Source organism: Prionailurus viverrinus, chromosome D4, assembly GCF_022837055.1.
Source record: "Prionailurus viverrinus isolate Anna chromosome D4, UM_Priviv_1.0, whole genome shotgun sequence".
Lineage (NCBI taxonomy): Eukaryota > Metazoa > Chordata > Mammalia > Carnivora > Felidae > Prionailurus > Prionailurus viverrinus.
The window spans coordinates 29,236,148-29,259,835 of NC_062573.1; the positions used below are offsets into that span (position 1 = coordinate 29,236,148).

Below are 23,688 nucleotides of genomic sequence, written 5' to 3' on the forward strand. Positions count from 1 at the left end.
CAGCAAAAACTGCATTTCTCTCTTAAAAGCAACTAGTTTCATATTTGATGAACAACAAATCACCAGAGGAAGTTACTACTGACCTATTTCCTATTAATTAAGCATCTTCCAATGGACACCATATACCTAAAACGTGGGGTGAGGGAGAGAAAAAAAAAAGAATCTTCCAGTAACTTAATACAGCTCCTACACATTTTTATTTTAAAAACAGAAGTGGGGAAAGTAAAGACAGACTGATTGGTAGGCAATAATAAAGCAGGTATAATTTGGTAATATGGCCATACAGTCATGGTAATATGGTCAGAAATAAGGTTTCTCACTTGGAGGATCTACATCCTTTTCCAAATTACAATTAAAGAGAAAAGTAAGAAAAATAGCATACATACAGACTTAAAAGAAATGTGTTTCTCAGAAAATTGGATACACAAATACTAAGAAGCAAGCACTATAAATTCACTATGTCTGAAACTGATTTGAGAAAAAAATACTCTATATCAGAATCTATATGCACCATAATTATTTGGATCATAAAATCTTATATAACCAACTCCCATAATAAAATAATCTAGGTACGAAAAAACTTTATCAGTAACTAAAGGTATTATATCTATATATAGCACATCAAACAAGATGAGATAAATCAAGCTAAAAGAATATGTTAAAATAGTAATTACACTTTTGAAATTAGTACTGACCATAAGGCATATAACATGGCCGTTAAGGGCTGATGTTCAAAAAGATTTCCCCAGAAAGTGATGGGTTTGGGTCACGCACTCTGAACTACATTAGAACATAAGAACACACACGAAGATAAATGTTCAAGGTATTTATTGCAGTATTTTTTATGCTGCCCTCCCCACAAAATAGAGGAGAAAGGTCAAATAAATTATGATGCATATAGTTGTAATGTTATGCAGTCATGAAAACTTGTATTTTCCTAGAATATTTTAATGATAACATACTTATGGTATTAAGTGAAAAGTACAAGATACAGAACTGTACATGCAGTTTAAGATTCTATATATGCATATATTTATATGGATATTCCCATGAGAAAAACTTTACCCGAAGATGTTATTAGTGGGTCTATCTGATAGGCTGGATTGTGGCTATCTTTATGCTCTTCATACTTTTCTGTATTTTTTATATTTTTATTGGTGTCTTATTTTCATAAAAAATAAAAATCACATTTTTACATACAACTTTAAAAAATAAAAATATGTAATTAATATTTATAATTTTTAACGTATAAAAAACTTGATGTCAAGCCTTTTTTTATTTAAAAGTGAATGCATATGAAAATGTATACTGTATACTTCAACAACAGGATATAAGACCTACTGTCCCAGATAATTACCTACTAACAAAATAATTATCCTATTTTAATGGTGGGTTATATATATTCCTTACTTCTAATTGAAATCAGCACCTCCAATCCAATTTGTAAGAACAATTTTTATCCAAAATTATACTGAAATATTTCAATATTTTAAATGAGGACTGTTACTCAAGGAAACATTTTAGTAAGAATTTTTTTAAGTCAAGGATCAAAAAAAAAACACCAATTTTAATAAGCAGTTAAGAGTTAGGCATGTTCCTCCTCTCTCTCTCAACTATGTATTTCATTTATTTAGAACAGCATATAGAATCAACTTTCAAGCTGTTTCCCTTTAAATTAAGGCTTGTTTCACCTAACAATTTAGTTTAGTCTAAGAATTCTTTAGTCTAGAATTCTTATGTTCTTTAGTCTAGAATTCTTATGTTCTGTTTTTAATAGCTCAATCTTTGTTTCTAATCTACAAATTGAAAGAGTTTTTAAATTTTGGAGTGTTTTGATGTGTATGCCTCCCAAGCAGTAATTACATATTCACAGCAAACTGAAGATAATTTTTAGAAATATGTTTAAGAACACAGCAGACTTCTAAAACTATGAAAGCATTATTTAATATAATAAAGATAGTCTGTTTTTAAGACTGAAGAAAAATACAACTGGAAAAGGAAAATTTTTAACAATTTACTGAACTCCACATTCTTCCATGCCAATTTTCAACGTGGTCCATTTTTCAATCAAGGTCTACATATCTGAAAAGTTGACTTATTAAAATTCTCAATGAATTTAAAAGCACTGCTATTAAACTTTTCTTTAGTCCATTCAGCCCCTTAACTAATCAAACAATGAAACAAATATTACAAGACGAAGGCTGACAAAAAATCATAATGAACCTCTCAGATGAGAAACTAATTGGTACTAAGTACACAATGGCTTACATTTAATCCTGTTAATAACCACACAAAAAAAGAAATAAAAGACTCACTTTTCAGTCATCTCTCTGGACCACTGGGCTAAAATAACAGCATGACTAAATCTGACATTGACCCCGTGGCCCTGCTAGGAGTTAAAAGAATTCCTTTGAGTCTTCTGAGGCCTGTTTTCAACTGCTCCAGAAGGGGTGGGCTAGTCATACACACTTGTTAGCCTTCTTTACAGTAACAGGTCAAATTAGAAATGGTCATACACACTGTAACATACCCTAGCTCTTACTTTAGACTTGAAGTCTGTACCTTACAACAATGCAAAAAGAACAATAAAATAGTAATAGCTGGCTGATAAAATGTCACAAATGGACAAAATGTAATTGGAACAAGAATATAGCCAAGCAATAACATATTACTGGAAATACATTTCTAAAACATCTAATATTATGTCTAAATTGACAAGACTGAAGTTTAGACAAAGCACCAAGATGAATCACTGGTAAATGAGAAAAATACCATATATAAATTTTTCTAGGTTTATCACAAAATAATTTTCAGCAAGCCTACTGATCTAAAACACCTAATTCCTTTGTGAAGTTTTGCAGGCTTTTGTGACATGAATCCACGAATAACATACAATGTCAAAATGATATAAATATGACTGAAAGCAGTTTACTTCTTCCCTTTCGTGGTTTTTTTTCCAAAACAGTTTGACTTCCAGCAAAGAGTATATTAGCATCTCTTAATCATTCCTTTCTAATTAATCATTTAAAATAATTATGGATATGGATTTACTATACTAAACAAGATTTCTCTAGTATTTCTCTAATATTCCTAGTATTTTTCTAAGATTTCTTCTAAGATTTCTCTAATATTAGTACTTTTAAATTAAGTATATTTCCTTAATTAACATAAAATTCCAGACCTTATTCTTATTTCACAAAGTCCAATCACTGAAAATCTAACAAATCAGCACTGGCATATTTTATATATTTGCCTCAAGTTTTTACAATTTTAAAAAAGTACAACTCCAGTTAATTTATGGCAGTATTTAAAATTAAAAGGTCTACATTTTCTATATATTAAAAGCCAACAGAAGTCCTTCTACCACAAAGAAATAAAATTATTACATACCAAGACTCCTTTGCCTCTACAGCAAATTATTTTTACATAATTCAATTTCTGTACTCTTATAATTTCAGCTTATCATATTAAGCTAAATGAATGAAATCAAACAATACTACAAAGAACTATTAACATGATGACTTCATTGATCATTAGTAATTAGCCTCAAGGCATTGTTTCATTAATTTTGTAAAGACTTAAATTAATTTAGGATAAAGCCAGAGTTAAAATTTTAATACTCATCCCAATCAAACTTTGTGAATATGTCAAAGTTTAAGTGAACTCTTAGAAACACAGTGTTCCAGCCCTCTATGTTTTGAAAATCTGTAAGGGCATATAATTCTCCACCTGTCAGGTGGCAGCATTTGGGGAAAGTTTTCTTTCTCCCCAGGGCTGTTCTGTTCTCATTCCCTATCTTCTCTCTTTCAGAGTATAAGATTTTTCAGGAAATACCAACAATCAACTAGAACACTGAAACACAAAAACACCTCAAACTTACCACACAATGAGAACTACAAAATACTTCACAAACAATCCCTATTTAAAGCCCTAATCAGAGTCTACTTTTCTAAACAGAAAACTAAAGCTAAAGTTTCCACACTATACAGTGTAATTCCACCCTCATTGGCTTACCTTCACAACATTTTCTGGCCTAAAAACATATCAAGAATAAAAGTATTTCCATTATACTTGAATAGTTACATGTTTAGCCACTCAGTTTTAAAAGAATCTTCCCACCACTACCAAAAAAAAAGGGAGAGAAAGAAGAAAAAAGAAAACCTATAAAATGAGAGTTTCAAATAAAGACTGGAAAAAGGGCATCAAGCAATGATGACCTTAAAAAAAAAAAAAGTTGTCTGACGACTGTCTGTGAAGTTTTTCAATAGCATGAAAACACTCTACCAGTTTGTTCTTTCCTTCATAAATTTCAAGTTTGGCTCTACAGTGTTCTCCTACTAAAGCTACACACAATAGAACATGTGCCATGAGCTTCAAAAACTAGTAACATTTTACACAAATGTTCGTTAAACTAGTAAAATGTGCTAACAGAAGAATTCCTTGTTATTTTTAAAGCTGCATACTTTCAGATAACTTTTCATATCACAGATTATATCCTGATTCGATAGGAATGCTAAAAATACCTCTAAATATATATTTTATACATAATACAGGAGAAATAAATTATATAAGAAGTGAATATATTTTAGAGGTTATGTTTCTCAGTAATTACATATAAATATCAAGTATAAACTTATAGAATACCTTTCAAAATACTAATCAGAATTAGGAAGAATAATTTTACAAACTTATGAAGCCTCTATAACTATGATGAAAGCGTAGGAATTCAAAAGATTAATTGCCATGGAAAAACATAGCTAATTAGACTATTAGGATACATTTTCTTCATAGTTTGAAACTCTCACAGATTTTAAAAGAAATTGCTGCTTGAGAGTCATATTATAGAAATCAAAATGTGAAGTATTAACTACCTAGAAAATCAGTTACATAAAACAAAAGTTCAATAATGTTACTTGTTTCTTGGTAATAACAAATTGTACAAATCAGTTTCATATTCTAGGAGCACTAAAATCCACAAGAAAACACTACAATTAGCAGACACCAAAAAAAGGCTTGCCCTTACCCCAATTCCCAAAGTACTTAACAGACATCCAGAAAGGGAATTCTAGATACCTCACTGCCATGGTGTATAATCAACTAAACAAACAAACAAAAAAAAAAACCCTAAAATTATGCATATCAAAATTCTTTTTTCATTCTATCAACATTAGAAAGTTCTTTTAGCCTATTAATAGTATATCACATCCTTTTTCATGGTATATTAGGAAATTATTACAACTTTTAAATGCTAAAACAAACCTTTTAATTACCTTATAGGAGTTTGTTGATATAAAATTCAGCTAAATAATGCTACTGTATGATGCACCCTCAAAAAACTGATGTAAAATAGAAGTAACTTTGACCACGCTAATTTGCTATTTTTAAAGTCTTCAGATATTAATGAAAAAATATTTTGAGGAGGTAATAGGACTAGAGATCTCTCTTTTCCCTTACAGCAGTAACAAATCACTCAATATTTAATTGCCACAGCACTTCTCCAAGGACTTAACATTCAGCAGCATAAAGTTGTTTCATTAAACAAAATACTTCACATTTGAAAAACAAGCATGTTTTGAAGGAACAGGCACTTTTAAGATCTAGTCAAGTTAAAAATGTGTGTTCCCAAGCAAATGTATATTCATACATCTATTTGAATGTATACATTACCATGGACAAGAAAAACTGAATGTAAGATAAATCACATATCAGATGTAACTGATTTCCTATGAATATCTGTTGAATATACAGTAATTATTTAAATTAAAATTTTTAACAGCTACTTCCAGCTAATTAGTATCTCTAGTTATTTACTTAGTTCAACTATAACATTTTTATTCCAACAGTGGAGCGATTGTAAATAGAAAATTTGGGGATTAATAATTTTCTATCAATTTCATACATAAAGCTAACGTATCTTTTGAGCTTCTCAATGGCTCAAAAATTAAATTGCTACTGTTATTAAGAAAACAAAACCAAGAACAAAATTAGTTTTTCCCTGCTAGTCCCCATGGATCTAAGTCCACACAATAATTCTTCCCAATCTGCAAAACAAAACAAAACAAAACACAAATAGATGGGCTAAGGAAGAAAGATCAAAACAAAGAAACAAGTCAAAAACAAAACAAAACAAAACAAAACCTCTTTCCCTTTAGCAATCAACAAAATAACAAAAAAGAAAAAGTGGAAAAGTCCCCCAGAATATATGACCATGTAAGCATGGGCACTCTTGCAGAAAACCAAGTCTGCAACCCAAAGCCATGGGAAATTTAAATTAGAGCAAACGGCCACAATAGGCAAGGAAATCTGCAGAGATAAAAAGGGACTGCTGAGGTGGCAGGTACCCGACTAAAGATCTTTTGAGATTTCCAAACAAACTTTATTAGTTTTACTAATTTTAAAAAATAATAACTACATCCAGATTATATCATAAAGATTAAGTTTTTCCCCACTTAAATCAAAACACACGTTTGTGACAGATCTAAAGGAAAAGATTCTTATTGCTAAAATTGAGAATCAGCAAATCAAATATACTTCACAACTCTATCCCTTCTAAATTTAAATAATGTTAAAGCAACTTAACGATTTAACAAAAGGAAGAAAAGTCAGTTAAGACCCTTCGCTGCTGATGGTACCTAAGTGGTGGCACAATCACACAAGCTCAACACAACTCCTCTTTGACGGCCCTGCAAAGAACTATATGCCAAAGTTAGTTTAACCAAACGAGCTTGAAATTCAGATGATCTGTGATACAACCATCGCAGTTCATCAATTAAATACAATTGTAAAAAAAATTTCCCGAACACAACATCTCAAACAGAAGAATTAAGGGACTTCTACAACAACCAAAACAGTCATAATATTAAGAACCAATACAAGTATTCCACAACTTAGGACCTGATGAATTTTTACCAGTAACTCACCTCTCCAGAAACATTTAGATTGAATACTATGCACCTTTTGAGGTAAGTACTTCATACACATAAAAACCAATCATACTAGATTAAAACAACACATTTACAGCAATACTTAAGCCACATTTATTCTCCCACAAAATTTATACCATTTTTAAAGCAAACCAAAAGAGCTGGAGTAGATAGAGGGTATGGAATGAAGAGCAAAATACTAATTATATAGGAGTGAGGTAATTTTTCAAGTACTTATTAGAATGCTGAAATTTTACTGGCAGTTAAAATCTTCCTTAAAAGTGGAAAGTAATGATATTTCTAAATAAAACCATTCACAAAAGCTCACTTTTGTTTACATCAGACCATTTAACACTAATAAATGACTAGTACAATATAAAAAGTAACTTACAGGATCACTGGGGTTGCATTTTTTTTTTCTTTAAAACCTCCTTCATTCGGTTAAATTTATATGTCATTTCCCTCTATGTCCTGAATTCTTCTCACATGACTTTTCTAAGTATAATTTTTCCATTACTTTAACAAACTTATTAGCCATGACCAGTCTATTTCCTACATCTTTAGAATTTCTCATTAACTACAAATATGGACACAGTACTGAAAAGTATTCTAGAAATCTGGGCTTTTCCTCTTCTGTACAGGCACTATTGAGTGACAAAGCAAAACCAATGTGACCTCGGTACTTGGAGGGAATTGCCAATAAAAACACTTTCAATAAATAGCTCTAAATAGCCATTCTTTCAACTTGAGGTAATTATAAGTTAACTATATATATAGACAAAAGGTAGGAGTACAAATTATTTTCTCATTAAAGAATTATGCTGTCTTCCCTTAAAATATATTTCCAAAAGATGAAAGTAACAGCAGATGCTCTCAAGTCCATGGTTAGCCAATTTTCAAAACTATGTCAAAAGCTGAAATTCTAAGGTAAAAATATCATAGAAATAAAAACTACACATTTAACAGACAAGATTCACTATTAAATAATCTATTACTACATTACATTTATATTTGAATCCAAATCTACATTACAACAATTATTTTTTTATCCCCATAATTACATCTATCCAGAGCTAATGCTATCAGAGCAAGATTCAAACGCTAAAGAACAAGTCAAAGCTATTCCTTTACATATTCTTAAGCATATTTGTATAATTTAAAAAGAAAAATGTGTCCTTCTACATGGTGGATGCTCAATTAAAGTATTTATTTCTTTATTACCAGTAGAATCAACAACAATCTGGCAAGTAACTCAAAATGCCAAAAACTTAACCATGACAATAATTTCTAACAAAACAAAGATAAACAATGATTGAAAGGGTAAAATAGTTTGGCTGAAAAACTTCCATTAGGTTAATACTTTACTTCATTAAGTGTTAACAACCAAGACTGTGCTGTCAAGAGATTAGTAAATTACTTTGAAATTAAATATAAATTTAGCAAAGTCTTAAAAACAAGATCTCCTACTTAGAGACATGAATTATCTGAATGGTCTTTATTCTTACAAGGGAAAAAAGACTAAATGCTCTCCATTCTATACTTCTTTTGAACGATGTTTTACAGTCTGATCACATGTAGTTAACGTCGTTTACTTTCTGACCATAAAAAAATTTACTGTCTATAAATTACACTTACTTCTTAGACAAGTGATCACTATATGCAACACATTACTTTTATAGCAAACAGCTACATGAAAATTACATTTCAATACTCTTTACCCAGACATCAGGATTCAAGTTCCTATGACCTGCAGATAAGAATGAAAATGTTGCCTGCCCATCTAATTTTATGCTTCTCCATCCCCCCCCAAAAATGTAAAACAGTGGATAATGAATAATATTTGAATGGCCACTAAACTTAGTCATTAGTTCAATAAATATATATGTTATTCTCCTATTAAGCAGTTTCCAATAAATTTAATATATCTTATATGAAAATCAAATCAGTATCTAAAAGAAATGTCAAAAAAAGGGTAAAACTTTAATTCTCTTCCTAGGTACTTATCACTGTTGAAAAGAAAAGCTACTGTAATGAATTTAGACTCAAAGTCATAAACTGACTTTGGAAGAATGCATACCTAAATTGCTGATCAAAAGGGAAATCACAGAAATTAGCAACATACAATATCAACATTCCAAAATGTTATTAAAATCCAACCCAAAGCTGCCTTAGCATTTCTGGAATTTCTAATGAGATTTTCAGTCCGCTGAACAATAGCCATAAAAGGCTTTCAAACTTCACTCCATTCACAAGTAAAGTTGAAATTGAACATTTTTATTTCTTCTCTCCCTATGACAACTTCACCATGGAACAGTGAATAACACAGCTCAAGTCATTATGCTAATTAGAAATTAAATAAAAAGATGCCCTTACAATAGTTAAGTGTAAGGTGACATGCTACAACTAGAGACACAGTTCAAAAGCAGCTTTACGAATTGTGTAGTTCAGGCTTACAAAAGCTGAAAACATCAGGGAGGGAGCTCCTTGACGCCCTCAGTCACTGAACTCTAGCATGTGGCCATTTTTCAATTATAAGGCAGAAATTAAACTATACATCGATGAGAAATATGTCAAATGGCAACCCACCCTTATGCTCTAAAAGGTCTCTCAAGAAACTATTTATTGAAATTAAGCTGATTTGTTATCTGATAAATGCAAGAGGGGGGAGGGACACTACCTTAAAGATTTGAAGAGTATTGAAAGTAAAGTTTAATTTATGAATGTTCCTAAACGAACAGAATGTGTCCCTTCCCTATGTTAGAAGATAGTAAAGAACACAAGCTATGAGGAGCCAGTTTCATTTTAAGAAATGCTCTACCTTGAACAGCCCTGTATAAAATACATACTTTAAATAGCTGGTCATGTCCTTTGACTAACCTTACAGCACCTGGCCCATTTGAGAGAATTTTCCTACCTGCCATAAAGTTGCATAAAACATCCAATTTTTTTTTAAGGGAAAGGAGAAGATACACAAGTAATAAACAAGCAGAAAAGGTGGAACAAAATAATGACCAAAAAAAAAAAAATCTTCCAAAAGCATTCTGACACATATGAAGAACATATATGAAACACAAATACCCTTTCTCACTTAGGCTGAGACAGCTACTGCTATTAAAATATTTAATCATACCAACCCAAATATTAAACCATTAACTTAGCATCTGGGGTACCATACAGTCTCAAGTTTCTATGAGGGTTTTCTGCGTCTATTCTTCCCCCTTGCATTTAACCTATCCTATCCATTCTTCAAGACCCAGCTCAAAAGGCTACTTTGCAATTCAGTCTTATACTTTGCCTATACATGTAATTGTTTTTGATCTGTTACATGAATCTGGAAATGATCTTCTACTATGCTGGAGCATCTCTTGTATCTGTAGAAATGTATTTAACTCTGGTGTTCCAGTGAACTTTCCATATCATCAGGCATTTTACGGCTTCTCAAGGCAGAGACTACATAGCAATTCTTGAATCTCAACACCCAAATGGTACAGTAACTTGTACATTGTAAGTATCCACTAGGTAACTACTGGACAAATTTTAAGATTCCAGATTTAGTTTAACTAAAATGTCACCAAATCAAATAAAATTTATTTAAGGAAAGTGCCATACTAGAGACATGTTCAAAAGCAACTTGGGTCCACAAAAAGTGGAGAACTTTGAATTCAAAATACCAAGTGGAAGCCATATGCCCATGCTTGCCACAGTGATCTTGTAGTTAGAAGAATTTTTTCAAAATATTTTCCTATTACATTTAGTCTATTCATTGTCTCACTTTAGCTTTATAACTTTAATGAAACAAAATCATTATTTTACCAATATTGAAATTAAGTTACCCAAAGTCAGCCAGTCAACTGAGGAGCTATAACAGATCTAATAACTACCACTAATTGAGGGCCTATAGGTCACCTCATTCAGAATTAAATTTTGAACTGGCACCCAAGGGATGAGTAGGTATCAGCCAGGCAAGGTAGAAAATGATCCAGATAGAAAAAAACAGCATTTGTACAGACCCAGATAAAATAAAACATGACTTATCCAGAAAACTGAAATTCAAATAGGTAACCCACTCTACTCAAATTTTAATTAGTTGTCAAGTCTTGGTTGAGTGCTTAATAAATGCCAGGGATTCAGCAATTACCTCTAGATGAGTTCTTCATCCTGTGAAATGGTACCAAAACTTTTATGTGCATATTTTGGGGGAGTAAAGGGACCTGACACAAAAACGACCACAAGATTGGGGCACCTGGCTGGCTTAGTCAACAGAGCATGAGACTCTTGATCTCAGGGTCGTGAGTTTGAGCCCCACGCTGAGGATAGAGTTTACTTAAAAATAAATATATATATAAAAGACTTACTGTACTAAGTCTCTGAAAGCCATGATTTTACTTTAATCAAGCTGTAATTTCACTTCAACTTCATGTAGTACTACTATGTAAACAGCACTACTCTATATGCAAAGGTAGAACTTCAGTTAAATTCAACTAAGATTTGGGGCGCCTGGGTGGCTCAGTTGGTTAAGCGGTTGACTTCAGCTCAGGTCATGATCTCACGGTTCATGAGTTCGAGCCCCACATCGGGCTCTGTGCTGATAGCTTAGAGCCTGCAGCCTGCTTTGGATTCTGTGTCTCCCTCTCTCTCTGTCCCTCCCCTACTCACGCTCTGTCTCTCTTTCTCAAAATTGAATAAACGTTAAAAAGTTTAAAAAAATAAATAAATAAATTCAACTAAGATTTGCTAGATACCCACTATGTGGCAAATGTTGATAAACTAAAGAAACGGATGTGTCAAGTTGTACATATTGAATGAGCTCTATATTAACATAAAATTCTCTAACAATTACATACTAGGAACTAATACAGCTTCTTCAACTCTTAAAAATACTATATTCTTCATTCTTCAAAAGTTATTTCTTTTTAAAATCCGAATCTAATTTTTTGCTTAATCTTTAAAAATTACTAAATGAAAAACAAACATTAAGACCAGGAATAAATATAAAGCAAGCTTGTGAAAGTGCAACTAGATTGTTACACATGTGTTTAAAATACATTTTAAGACTGCAAAAGTATTTCATTCATCAAATACTTTAAATTACCATTCATTCACTTCTAAAAAGTATGTTACATGCCTAATGTATCCAGCTCAGAGTAGTGCAGAGTAGTGGACAACCCAAAATAGTCCAGAGTCCTAGAAATGAGGACTATCTTTACATATACTCTACAATGGACTGATCTCCAGGCTATATTGCCAACCGGAGGGGGGAGGGGGAGGGTAAAGCAAATTGTGAATAGTATGCTAATGTTTAAGAAGGGGGAGAAAGATTTCAAAGACATACACATATTTGCTTACATTTTTTTTTATAGAAGGACATACCATCAATTTTCTCTGAATAATTACGCATAAGGGGAATGGCAAGAACAGGGTGAGGACTTGGATAGAAAGTAGAAGGTAGACATCTCTGAATATATTTTACCTTGTCTTACTGACTTAAATCTGGATATTATAAGCATCTTTGTAATTATAAAACAAATTAAATTTATAAACGGCAAAACTAAAAATTAAACATATCCAAAGCAAAATAAAACAAATGAACCTATCCATGTATCTAGTTGATAACATAACCACAGGGAGAGAAACCTGAATTTAATCAAGAAACACAGGGACACAGGGGAGTATGTTAAACAATACCATAAAATTCAGACTACAGAAAATTCTAGAGGACAACCAATACAACAAATAAGTTACAAGGGGGAAAAAAAGAGAATAAAGAAATAAAAGCGGAATCTAGAAAGGACACTTAAGTTATCAACCAATTATAATAAATGGATCTGATTCAAATAAATTGTAAGAAAAAAAATTAAGAGCCAGGAAAGGAAACCTGAATGCTGACTGGGTATTTAATAATAAAAGAATTACTGGTAATTTGTTTAGGTGTGATAATAAGATTATGTTTCTTAAGAAACTTTTCCTTTCAGAAATACATATTGAAAAATATTACATGAGCGCCTGGGTGGCTCAGTCGGTTGAGTGTCCAACTTCAGCTCAGGTCATGATCTCATGGTTCGTGGGTTCAAGCCCTGCATGGGGCTCTGTGCTGACAGCTCAGAGCCTGGAGCCTGCTTCAGATTCTGTGTCTCCTTCTCTCTGCCCCTCCCCTGCTCATGCTCTGTCTCTCTCTCTCTCAAAAAATAAATACTTAAAAAAAAAAGAAATATAGATATACATATATATGAATGAACAAAATGATAGGCCGATGATGTGCTTCAAAATAATACAGGAGTATGCAGTTATAACTGAGAAAAGACTACTCATAAGTTAGGCTATGAGACACTGAGTTCATTGTAACATTCTATTTTTATATACTTCAAAGTTTCTATAATAAAAAACTAACAAAAAGTTACTAATTACTCCCAGCGCTATTAATAACCCTTCTCTATGCAGGAAAATAAGTGGCTGATTATGCCTCTATAATTTCTATAGCACTTATTGTCTCTCCCCATCATCTGGCTATCTTACATAATAATCCTTCCCAAACTTGAGATCCTCTTCACAAATTAAGAAACATGCTAATTTCCCTTGGCACATCTTTTCTTCAACCAGGAGCTCTACCTTTCTAATATATGAGAATTGCAAGTCACAGTACTGGAGATAATAAGAGAAAGAAAGTAAAGGGTGAGAATTTCAAAAAGGAAAACAAATGATAGAACAGCCAGTTATATAAATCCTTAGGAAAGAGTAAAGAGTGAAGGAAATGAAGCCTATACCTTAGAAATAAACTCCTACATCCCTCAGTAAAAAGAGCAGGAAGCCAGATACAACAAGCACTGAAAGCCGATGATCTCGCATGAATTTATTATAAGCAAAGCCCTCATCATAAAACTGCACGTACTGAGGAAGGCTAGGCTGAGCACGTTACATAAGTGTTACATCTCTAAGGCCTCAATGGGACCTCAGGAAGCTAATCAAGAACTTCAAACCAGGGGCCCTGGCTGGCTCAGTAGAGACACCATATGACTCTTGATCTCAGAGTTGTGAGTTCAAGCCTCACGTTGGGTGCAGAGATTACTTAAAAATAAAATCTTAAATGGAAACGCAAGCTGGTGCAGCCACTCTGGAAAACAATATGGGGGTTCCTCAAAAAACTAAAAATAGAACTACCCTACGGCCCAGCAATTGCACTGCTAGGTATTTATCCTAGGGATACAGGTGTGCTGTTTCGAAGGGACACATGCACCCCCATGTTTATAGCAGCACTATCAACAACAGTCAAAGTATGGAAAGAGCCCAAATGTCCATCGCTAGATAAAGAAGATGTGGTATGTATATACAATGGAGTACTACTCGGCAATCAAAAAGAATGAAATCTTGCCATTTGCGACTATGTGGATGGAACTGGAGGGTATTATGCTAAGTGAAATTTAGTCAGAGAAAGACAAAGATCATATGACTTCACTCATATGAGGACTTTAAAAGACAAAACAGATGAACATAAGGGAAGAGAAACAAAAATAATATAAAAACAGGGAGGGGGACAAAACAGAAGAGACTCATAAATATGGAGAACAAACTGAGGGTTGCTGGAGGCACTGTGGGAGGGGGGATGGGCTAAACGGGTAAGGAGCTTAAGGAATCTACTCCTGAAATTATTGTTGCACTATATGCTAACTAATTTGGATGCAAATTTTAAAAAATTAAATTTAAAAAATTAAACAATTTTTAAAAAGTGAAAAAAAGAGAAGGAAAAATAAAAAGAAAAGAAAATCTTAAAAAAAAAGTTAAAAAAAAAAAGAACTTCAAATCAGAAAATCAGAAACGCATCCAACATTCAGAGGAAGAACAGGAGGGGGAAAAAAGGCCTCCTAGTTGTGTATTATCTGCCTGATTGTGTATTTTTAAATTTTTTATTAATGTTTATTTTTGAGAGAGACAAAGAGAGCACAAGTGGGGAAGGAGCAGAGAGAGAGGGAGACACATAATCAAAAGCAAGCTCCAGGCTCTGAGCTGTCAGCACAGAGCCCGAAATGGGGCTGCAAGATCATGACCTGAGCCGAAGTCACACACTTAACTGACTGAGCCACCCAGGTGCCCCTGCCTGATTGTGTATTAAAGCAAAACAAATGTGTAAGCATTTCACTAAAACTGAAGTAGTGGGGGTCAGTCTGAAGTTTCCATAGAGCAAGAATGGCACTGCACTCATTACTACAAATTTAACAATAGTAAATGGGAAATATGTATGTACTTATATATTCCTTCATTCATTCACTACCTCAAATTCACTAATTCTATTTTTATTAAGGTAGTTAAGTTTTCAACTAATCTACCATCAGGATTTTAAGAGACTTAACTCCCACTATTAAGGAGAGACTTCCATAAATTACTTAGCTTCTTAGTGTCAGCTTCTTTTTATAATACATGTATTACATAAATTTTGTCTCTTCAATGAAACACTAAGCCACTTAAAGCTAAAACTATGTCTTTTATCATCTTAAATCCCCTCTATGTATTCTACAGAGTAGATGCTCAATAAATATTTGATCATTTAGCTATACAGAACTAATATATACAGAACTAATATATATCCAAGAAGTACTCTAAATATTGTAAGGAGGCTTCTGAGTATGGAAAAGACCTGCCCTCAAGAGCCTGCAATCCCTTCTGTCATAGTGATATTTTAAATATGCCATAGTTTAGGGTACCTGAGTGGCTCAGTCGGCTAAGCATCCAGCTTTGGCTCAGGTCATGATCTCACAGTTCATGGGTTCAAGCCCCAGGTCAGGCTCTGTGCTGACAGCTCCCTCTCTCTCTCTGCCCCTCCCCCCGCTCACGCTCTCTCTCAAAAATAAACAAACATTAAAAGTAAAATTAAACATGCCATAGTTTGGGGGTTTGGAGAGAAGGGGGAGCAGCACACCAAATAGCTACTGCTACTGTTTAATAATCATCATTTCAAAAGTATGCCAGAATTTTTACAAATTTCCACCAACATGAAAAAAATCTTCTCTCTAAAGACTATTATATAAACTGAACTCAGATCTATTCACAAACAGGATAATAATGATTAGAGAGTAACAACGCACTCAGATAAACATCAGTGCAGAATATATTGTTTATTAACTGAAAAGAAATAGGATTATGGCATTAGCAGATCAAGGAAATAAAACAGGAGATATACATTTGAATATTTGTCAGAATTTATAAAAGTCAAGCAAGTTAATTTGCAGAATTGCAGAATGTGTTTCAATTTGGTTGGAACAAAAAAGACATCCTAGGAGCAAAGGGATAAATTTCAACATGGATAAGAGGAATATATGCTGAATGAATGTCAAAGGGAATCAAGAAGTACAGTATTTGGAGTTACTTGGCTCTTGTACCAAACATTAGTAATGCTACTAATGTTGCAGAAAAAGTGTTATAAATTTATACACATAAACACACTAAACTTTAAGAGAATACACACTTACAAGAATCAGTTTCTTTTAAAATTGTAAGTAGAAGAAAAGATACAAGAAAAACGTGATACCAAAAAAGCCATTCTAGAAAAACATAAGACAACATAAGTAAAAAGTATAAAAAACAAAATACTAGGAGAAAAAACTAAGAAATAACAGAGTAAACCAGCACATCACAACAGAAATACACAACATCACAAATCATTGTTAAAAGCAATGCAGTTAAGTGGAACCCTCACACAATGCAGGTGGGAGCGTATAATGGTGCAGCCACTGTGGAAAACAGTCTGGTGGTTCCTCAAAAGTGAAACAGGAATCTCCGCTACTCTATTCTGAGGTATATGCCTAGAATAATACCCAAAATAGGTATTCAAATGATACTTACACATGAATGTTCACAGTAGCACTATTCCTAATAGCCAAAAGGTGGAAACAACCCAAATGTCTATCTACCGATGAATGGATAAACAAAATGTGGTGTAACACTACAATGGAATATTATTCAGCCTTGAAAAGGAATGAAGTATGATACATGCTACAAACCATGTATAAACCTCTAAAACATTATGCTAAGTAAAAGGAGCCAGACACAAAAGTCACATATTAATTAGATGATTCTATTTACATGAAATACCCAGAATAGGTAAATCCATAGACAGAAAGCAGATTAGTGGTTGCCAGGATCAGGGAGAGGAGGGAAGAAAGAGATCCATAATGTTCTAAAAATGTTTTGGAACTAGATAGACATGATGGTTCCATAACATTGTAAATATACTAAATGCCACTAAATTGAACACTTTAAAATAGTTAATTTTGTTATGTTAATTCCACAATTAATAATAAACACAAATGTCCCCTCCTCCAAAAATGCAGTAACAGCCATGCTTCTTATCATCTGCTAATAACAGAAAACACTAAAATTGTTTGCTAGAGATCTCTTTATATTCCTTCGTTTCTTCTCTCCTGTAAAACATACCTGACTAAATCTATCATTCCCTTTCTTCTAGAATCCTCACTTCCATATGGCTCACACTCCATATAGCTACCCTATACCCCCATTCTCACTACCCCTCATTAACCTCTTTCATTTTGTCCTGAAAAACCTTAGTTCTCAGGGCAAAATGAGAACTGCCAATCACTTCCCAGTTAACCTGTTCCTCTTTCTGTGGAAAAATAACCCTTTCAATTTATCAAACTTTTCAGTATGTTAAGTCTGAAATGACGATAAGATACCCAAATGGAAAAATCAGCAAGGTGGACAACCTGAGTTCAAGAAAAGTGGCTGATCATTATCAACACACTAGTGTTTGATGAAACCAGGTGCAATGTCAGGGTTGAAGAAAAAACAGGCTAAATGCTTTTGACCCATCGTACACCTAACCCTGGATCATTTGGTTTCCATAATCTTGCTCCAGGCTGCCAAGTATTACTGGAAAAAGTTATGAAATCCTTCAAAGTGAGTTCACTACAAGTTCATATTGTTTCAATTTTAATTGAATACTACTTCTAAGTAATCCTTTTATTCGCTTATTGATTTATCAGCACAATGATTTCCCAACTATGAGCTTCAGACTCCCGGGGAGCTGCACAATTAGCTATCACAATGGATACCCAGAGGCATGCATTATATAAAGAAATATACACCTATATGTATTAACATTTTTCCAATGTGCAGATACTGGGGTTAATAAAATACGTCATGTGAGAAAGTACTAAAACAGCAGCTTTTTGCTAATACGCATTTTCTCAACTAACAAGCACTATAAACAGAACTACAGTGATGTGGGGGGAGGGTTTCACAAACCGTTGTGAAGTTAAAAAGGTTGTCATTCTTCAAAATACTGGGAACCACCGCCTAAGACAATCTCCCACAGCACTTAAACACGCTTTCTGCACTCAAAGCTCCTAGGTACTTCCTGCCCACTTCCACTCCCAATTCTCCTTTCATTTTCTCAAGAAAATCAAACACATGCTCATATATCCCCTCATCTGCCATCCATCTGAATGTATTTTTTTCCACTACTTCTATATTTGATACTTTAGAAGTTACTGGTGTGCCTCTTCCCTTTTAAGGCTAATTCAGACATACACACCTGATCCCATCTCTTCCTTGGTCCCCACTACCTCAATCCATCAAACAGGTTTAATCTCTCCTTCGAAAGTTTTTTCCCTTCTACCTAAAAACATTTTCAGATCTATCTTATTCTGATAAAACTTTACTTGATCCTACTCCATGTTCTAGCTGCTACTCTATTTCTTCCTTTTGCTGTCAACTTCTAAGGGCTGGCCTGTTATAGACTGAGCCAACTACCTATTTTTATAAATAAGATTTTGTTGGAATAGCCATCCTGTTTTTTTAGGTATTGTGGCTGCTTTCCCACAAGGGCAAATTTAAGTAGTTAGGAAATCCTATAGCCTGGAAACCTACAGTTTGTCTCCTTAAAAAAAAAAAAAACAAAAAAAACAAAAAAAACCTGGATGGCTCAGTCTTGAGTGTCTGACTCTTGATTTCGGCTCAGGTCATGATCCCAGGGCTGTGGGACTGAGCCCCACACCAGGCTCCACACCGAGCAAGAACCCTGTTTAAGATTCTCTCCCTCTCTCTCTCTCTCTCTCTCTCTCTCTCTCTCTCCCTCTGCCCCTTCTCGCCCACTTGTGCTCTCTCTTAAAAAATTTAAAAATAAATAAATAAATAAATAAATAAATAAATAAATAAATAGAGGTCAAGTACTGGGGCTCCAAAGCATGACCTACATTCAATGCCATCATTTCCTCTGAGAACAAGTGGGTACTATTAAAGGTTTTGGAGCAAAGTAAAGTACCATGAGCAAAAGGGCCTTTCAAGACTCCTAGTTTAACAACAGTGTGCAGGGAAGATATAAAAGATCATTTAGGAAATCACTCACTACAAGAGTCTAGCATTAGGCATACAGGGAGAGAAACAAAAGGGACTTTTTAAAGGAATAAGCATCAAGATTAGATGCAATATATGACAGAGAAGACAAAGCTCACACCAAAATTTCAATCTTTGGTGATGTGGTTTCTCCTATAATCTACTGTAGACTTACAGCTTTTCAGAGTCTATCTTAGTGACTGTAGAGTTCCTAAAATCTCAGTACTAATTCTATATCCTCTGTGTATCAAGCATTCCCCATGCTTGCTACCTGGCTAATGCCTAGGTAAGCAAATCACTTAGGAAGAGGCAGTCCCAACAGAGTTGGCCAAATGAGAACACAGGACCAATGTCAGAGATGGATGGAGTACTCACCTGTGATACCAAGTAGAGAGAGAGGGGGACTAAGATTTCAGGTCCAGAACTGGCTCTAGCCAAACAGGAAGAAGCAGCTATGAATTTGCTTACAGTAGAAGCAGAGTGTCTTTGATATTCTGACATACTCTTTCTGATGTTCAGACAGACCACTATTAGAGCAGCCACTGGTAAGAGTCTCATGAGAAATAAGCCAAAAAACAAGACTGAAAGGTGAGGAATTAAATGGAGCAGACCCTATTGGTCTTTTGTCTAGGAAAAGCAGTCTTCCTTATTAAAGATGGTACTACTTTTCAAAATGGCCAACATGATACTAACCTTCATTTACAGAGTTTTCACATCCCACAAGATTGAGAAGGATATCATCATCTTTATCATCAACTTCACATCCCAGCAGCATCCAGTTCTCCACGTTATCACTTTCTGAAATGGTGCTCTCTTCCTCTTCACTTGAACTGACCTCTATAATCATGACCTCTCGGATTGTACCCGATAACTCTTCAGATTTAGGCTTCTCAATATTCCTCTTGCATTTCTTATCAGTCAACTTATTAGAATGAAAAGATGCAGGAGGACCTTGGGTTTTTTCTTTTGCTTGGACTCTAAAATTCTTTCTTTTGCATCTGTAAATACTATCTTCATCAGACAAAGTGATGACCTCTGACCCATCTGATAGCTGGATGACCTCACTATCCGAAAGGATAATTAAGTTCTTCTGATTTGGTTTACTAATGGATGATTCAGAATTCCCAGAGTTCTTCTCTTCATGTTCTTCCTCTTTAATGACATTATCAAGATCTTGGGCATAATGAACTTGGCTGTAGAGTTGAAATTCCACCTCACTATCAACACTCAGTTCACTAGAGGACTCTTCACGATAAAGGTCATCTTCGTATGCTTCTATAGTCTCATAACCACCAAACATCATGGAAAGTCAGTAATCTTGATGCTGTAAAAGACAAAACCATACAAAGAATGTATTTTAAATGCTCAGATCATGCCTGTTTAGTGCATAACAATATCACCTTAGAGCTAACTTCTGTGAAAGCCATCACTGTTCTCAGTGACATATTAAAATACCTTTTCCTCTTAGAGTACCTTTTTTTCAAGGATTTCCAAATCCTGTTATGACCTACTCTAACAATGCCCACCCCTCCCAAATGAAAATTACTACCAACAAATTGACTTACAGCTATTAGTGGAAACACAATATTTTGCAGGTGTGACAGAAAGAAAAAATAGGTTGACATCCACTGCTTCAGACACCAAACATTTTTTTCCCCTAAAATGTTAAAAATCACAAGAATGTTTTAAGTCATTCTCACTAGTCCATCCATTTTTCATCTCTTCCCTGGTTCTGGCTCTTCCTCTCATCTTTTCAGATATGCATTCTCACATAGAAATATCACTTCAACTTTAATGAAAATCCACTACAGGAAACAATCATATTTACTGTTTTAGTGCAGATTTTTATTTTCAATCAAAAAATTAATCTCATGACCTTGACTAAAAGAATACATAAAAATACGTGATAAGCCATGGTTTACTTTTGTACTAGCAATAAAGATGTGTGTGAAACACACACACCTAAAACTGAGGCAAACTCCTAGCTACAGGAGCACTTTATTTTCCTACTGTGGCATATTAAATCTTATTCACCTTCCACTCAGCTTAAACATCACTTTTCTGAGAAGCTTCCCTTGACCCACCAGACTAAATTAAGTGTCCCTTTTATAGGCTTCCATAGCACTTTACATTTCAAAAGACTCACCACAGTTCTAATTACTAATTCAATGTAAATCTCCCACAAAAACAGACGACATAGCCCAGGAGAGCAGAAACTATATGCACTTTGTTAAACGCTGGATCCCCCAAGCCAAGCAGAGTAACTGGGATTTGGCAGGACCTGCATAAATGTCTGTTGAATTAACGGATAAATAAATAAAAGAGTAATATTATCTGGCATTTGCTCTTCAGTACTAATAAATCTAGTATGGGCCTAAAATATGGAAATTATGGTGGGACGAAGTTCACAGTTGTCTCCAACTATTCCAACTATTCTCATATCAACCCAAAATCTACCCAGATGTTTCAATGAGGTACTGATGGAATACTGATCCAAATGAGAGCTCTGGAAAAATAACTCAAGTTTTTTTCAAAAATCAGGGACAGCCTAAAGAACAATAACAATGAAAATTTACTCTTTCCACATCCTTTTTAGTTATACAAATGCAATTCAGAAAGACCAGCTGTTTTTAGTTTACCAATTTTCAGACCCAAATGTCAGTGTTCTGATGGTAGTTTTGGTAATATAACCAGCTGACTCCAAGAAGCAAATGAACAGAAGCCAAAAATGCACTCCTTACACTGGAGTTTCTCTGTTCACAGAAATAAAGAAACTGTGTCATACACCTTAAACTTACACAATGTTACATGTTCAGTTATACCTCAACAAAGCTGGGAGTAAAAATGATAACTTCTGAGTTAACAATACAGTATTGTATTCTTGAAATCTGCTAAGAGTAGATCTTAAAATGTTCTCACTGGTGGAAAAAAAGGAAGACAATATGTGAGGAGATGGCTGTGTTAATTAATCTCAATGTGGTAGTTATTTCATACAACAGATCATGATATTGTACACCTTAAACTTACACAATGCAATTTGTTAATTATACCTCAATAAAGGTGGGGGTGGGGGGCAGAAACCAACTTTTAAATGCCTTTTTCTTCTAAAAGTTACAATACACCTGTTCCATTCTTACACTGTCCTTCAGGTTGCTATGCTGTTGTTGTCATACAAGTTAAATGTGGCTGTCTGAATAATAATGCTCATAGCATTTATCAGTTTATATTGAAATGTTAGCCTCAGAGCAATTCAAATAAAAGATGAATTCTTTCCTTTTTATTTAATAGGTAAATTAATTCTGAAAGAAGTCAAAGGAATTATGCTTCCTTCAAAATCCTCACTGGATCCATACTGATAAAACATAAATAACATAATTCCAGTGCAGCACAGAAAAAATTAAAAGAGCTAAATTACAGAGTTACAAATTTGTACTACTCTTGGAACCATCCCAAAGGAAAGGGATTAAGAAAAGAGCCACGGGCACACCTGTGAATGTATGCCAAAAATAAACTACAGAAATATAATAAAAACTGACTTCCTTGGGTCTAGGGGTTTATCTCTTTCCTTGAAATGTAGAAAAATGAATTTAACAATTTAGCCCCTATGGCCTTTAAGAGGATTTTGTATCTTCTGTACTTGAAAATTGTGCTCAGCATAACTTGCTCTGCTCTTTATGTAGCTTATGTATGCCAGGGTTAAGGTTTGCCCGAGGCTATTTTGGTTTATGTTTATGTACTACTTTAATCACATTCAAATGCATTTAATTTTTTTTAAGTATATACTCGCAGGACAAATATGAAATAAATAAATACACACACACACATCTTGAACTAGAAGACTTTCTCAGCTTTTAATCATTATATACGATCTCAAGCATACTTAACTAGATAACATAAGGTCCCTATGAGAGCCACAAAATTTTAAGCCTCAAAGAGACCTTCCTGATTATCTCACACAACCTCCTCAACTTACACATAAGGAAATAAAAGCCCAAAGAGATAAGGAAGCCCATCCAAGGTTATGCAGCTGATTAAGAACATAGGTGGGACAGATTCACATTTCCCTGACTCTTAGCCAAGTGTTCACTAAGACTTTTTTTTTTTCACTTTTCCAAAATAATTTCAAATAAAACTTTTTTTAAAAAGCTTCCTTCAAAGCTATATTTGCATTGGTTCTAACACCTAAGTTTATCTCAAAAATATCCATTTCACTTCCCAGTGGAGTATAAAAACTATGAAAGAGGCATTTTAATTGGAAGGAAAAGCATACATGTGAATTTATTACCACTTTACCATCCAAGAACCTTGCAAGTTGGTACTCAAGAGTACAGCAATCCCATGACCAAAGAAGATGGTTCTTAAAACCTAAAACACCCAGTTTGAGAATAAAATTTATTCATAAAATTAAAATGGTTTAACAAATAAA

General features: G+C 33.9%; 1 protein-coding gene across 3 annotated transcripts in view; it reads right to left on the reverse strand.

The window, feature by feature from the left end:
* The window catches only part of ZCCHC7 (zinc finger CCHC-type containing 7), a 254,818-nt gene that overhangs the window by 229,290 nt on the left and 1,840 nt on the right, over positions 1-23,688 (reverse strand). For 2 of the 3 annotated variants that reach the window (XM_047829259.1, XM_047829260.1), the window contains exon 2: positions 19,956-20,586. In XM_047829259.1, the coding sequence (XP_047685215.1) occupies positions 19,956-20,565 (610 nt within the window). In that variant the 5' untranslated portion in view covers positions 20,566-20,586. Of the gene's footprint in view, positions 1-19,955; positions 20,587-20,827; positions 21,004-23,688 lie in introns of those variants that run through there. The other variant, XM_047829258.1, reaches the window with a different exon arrangement.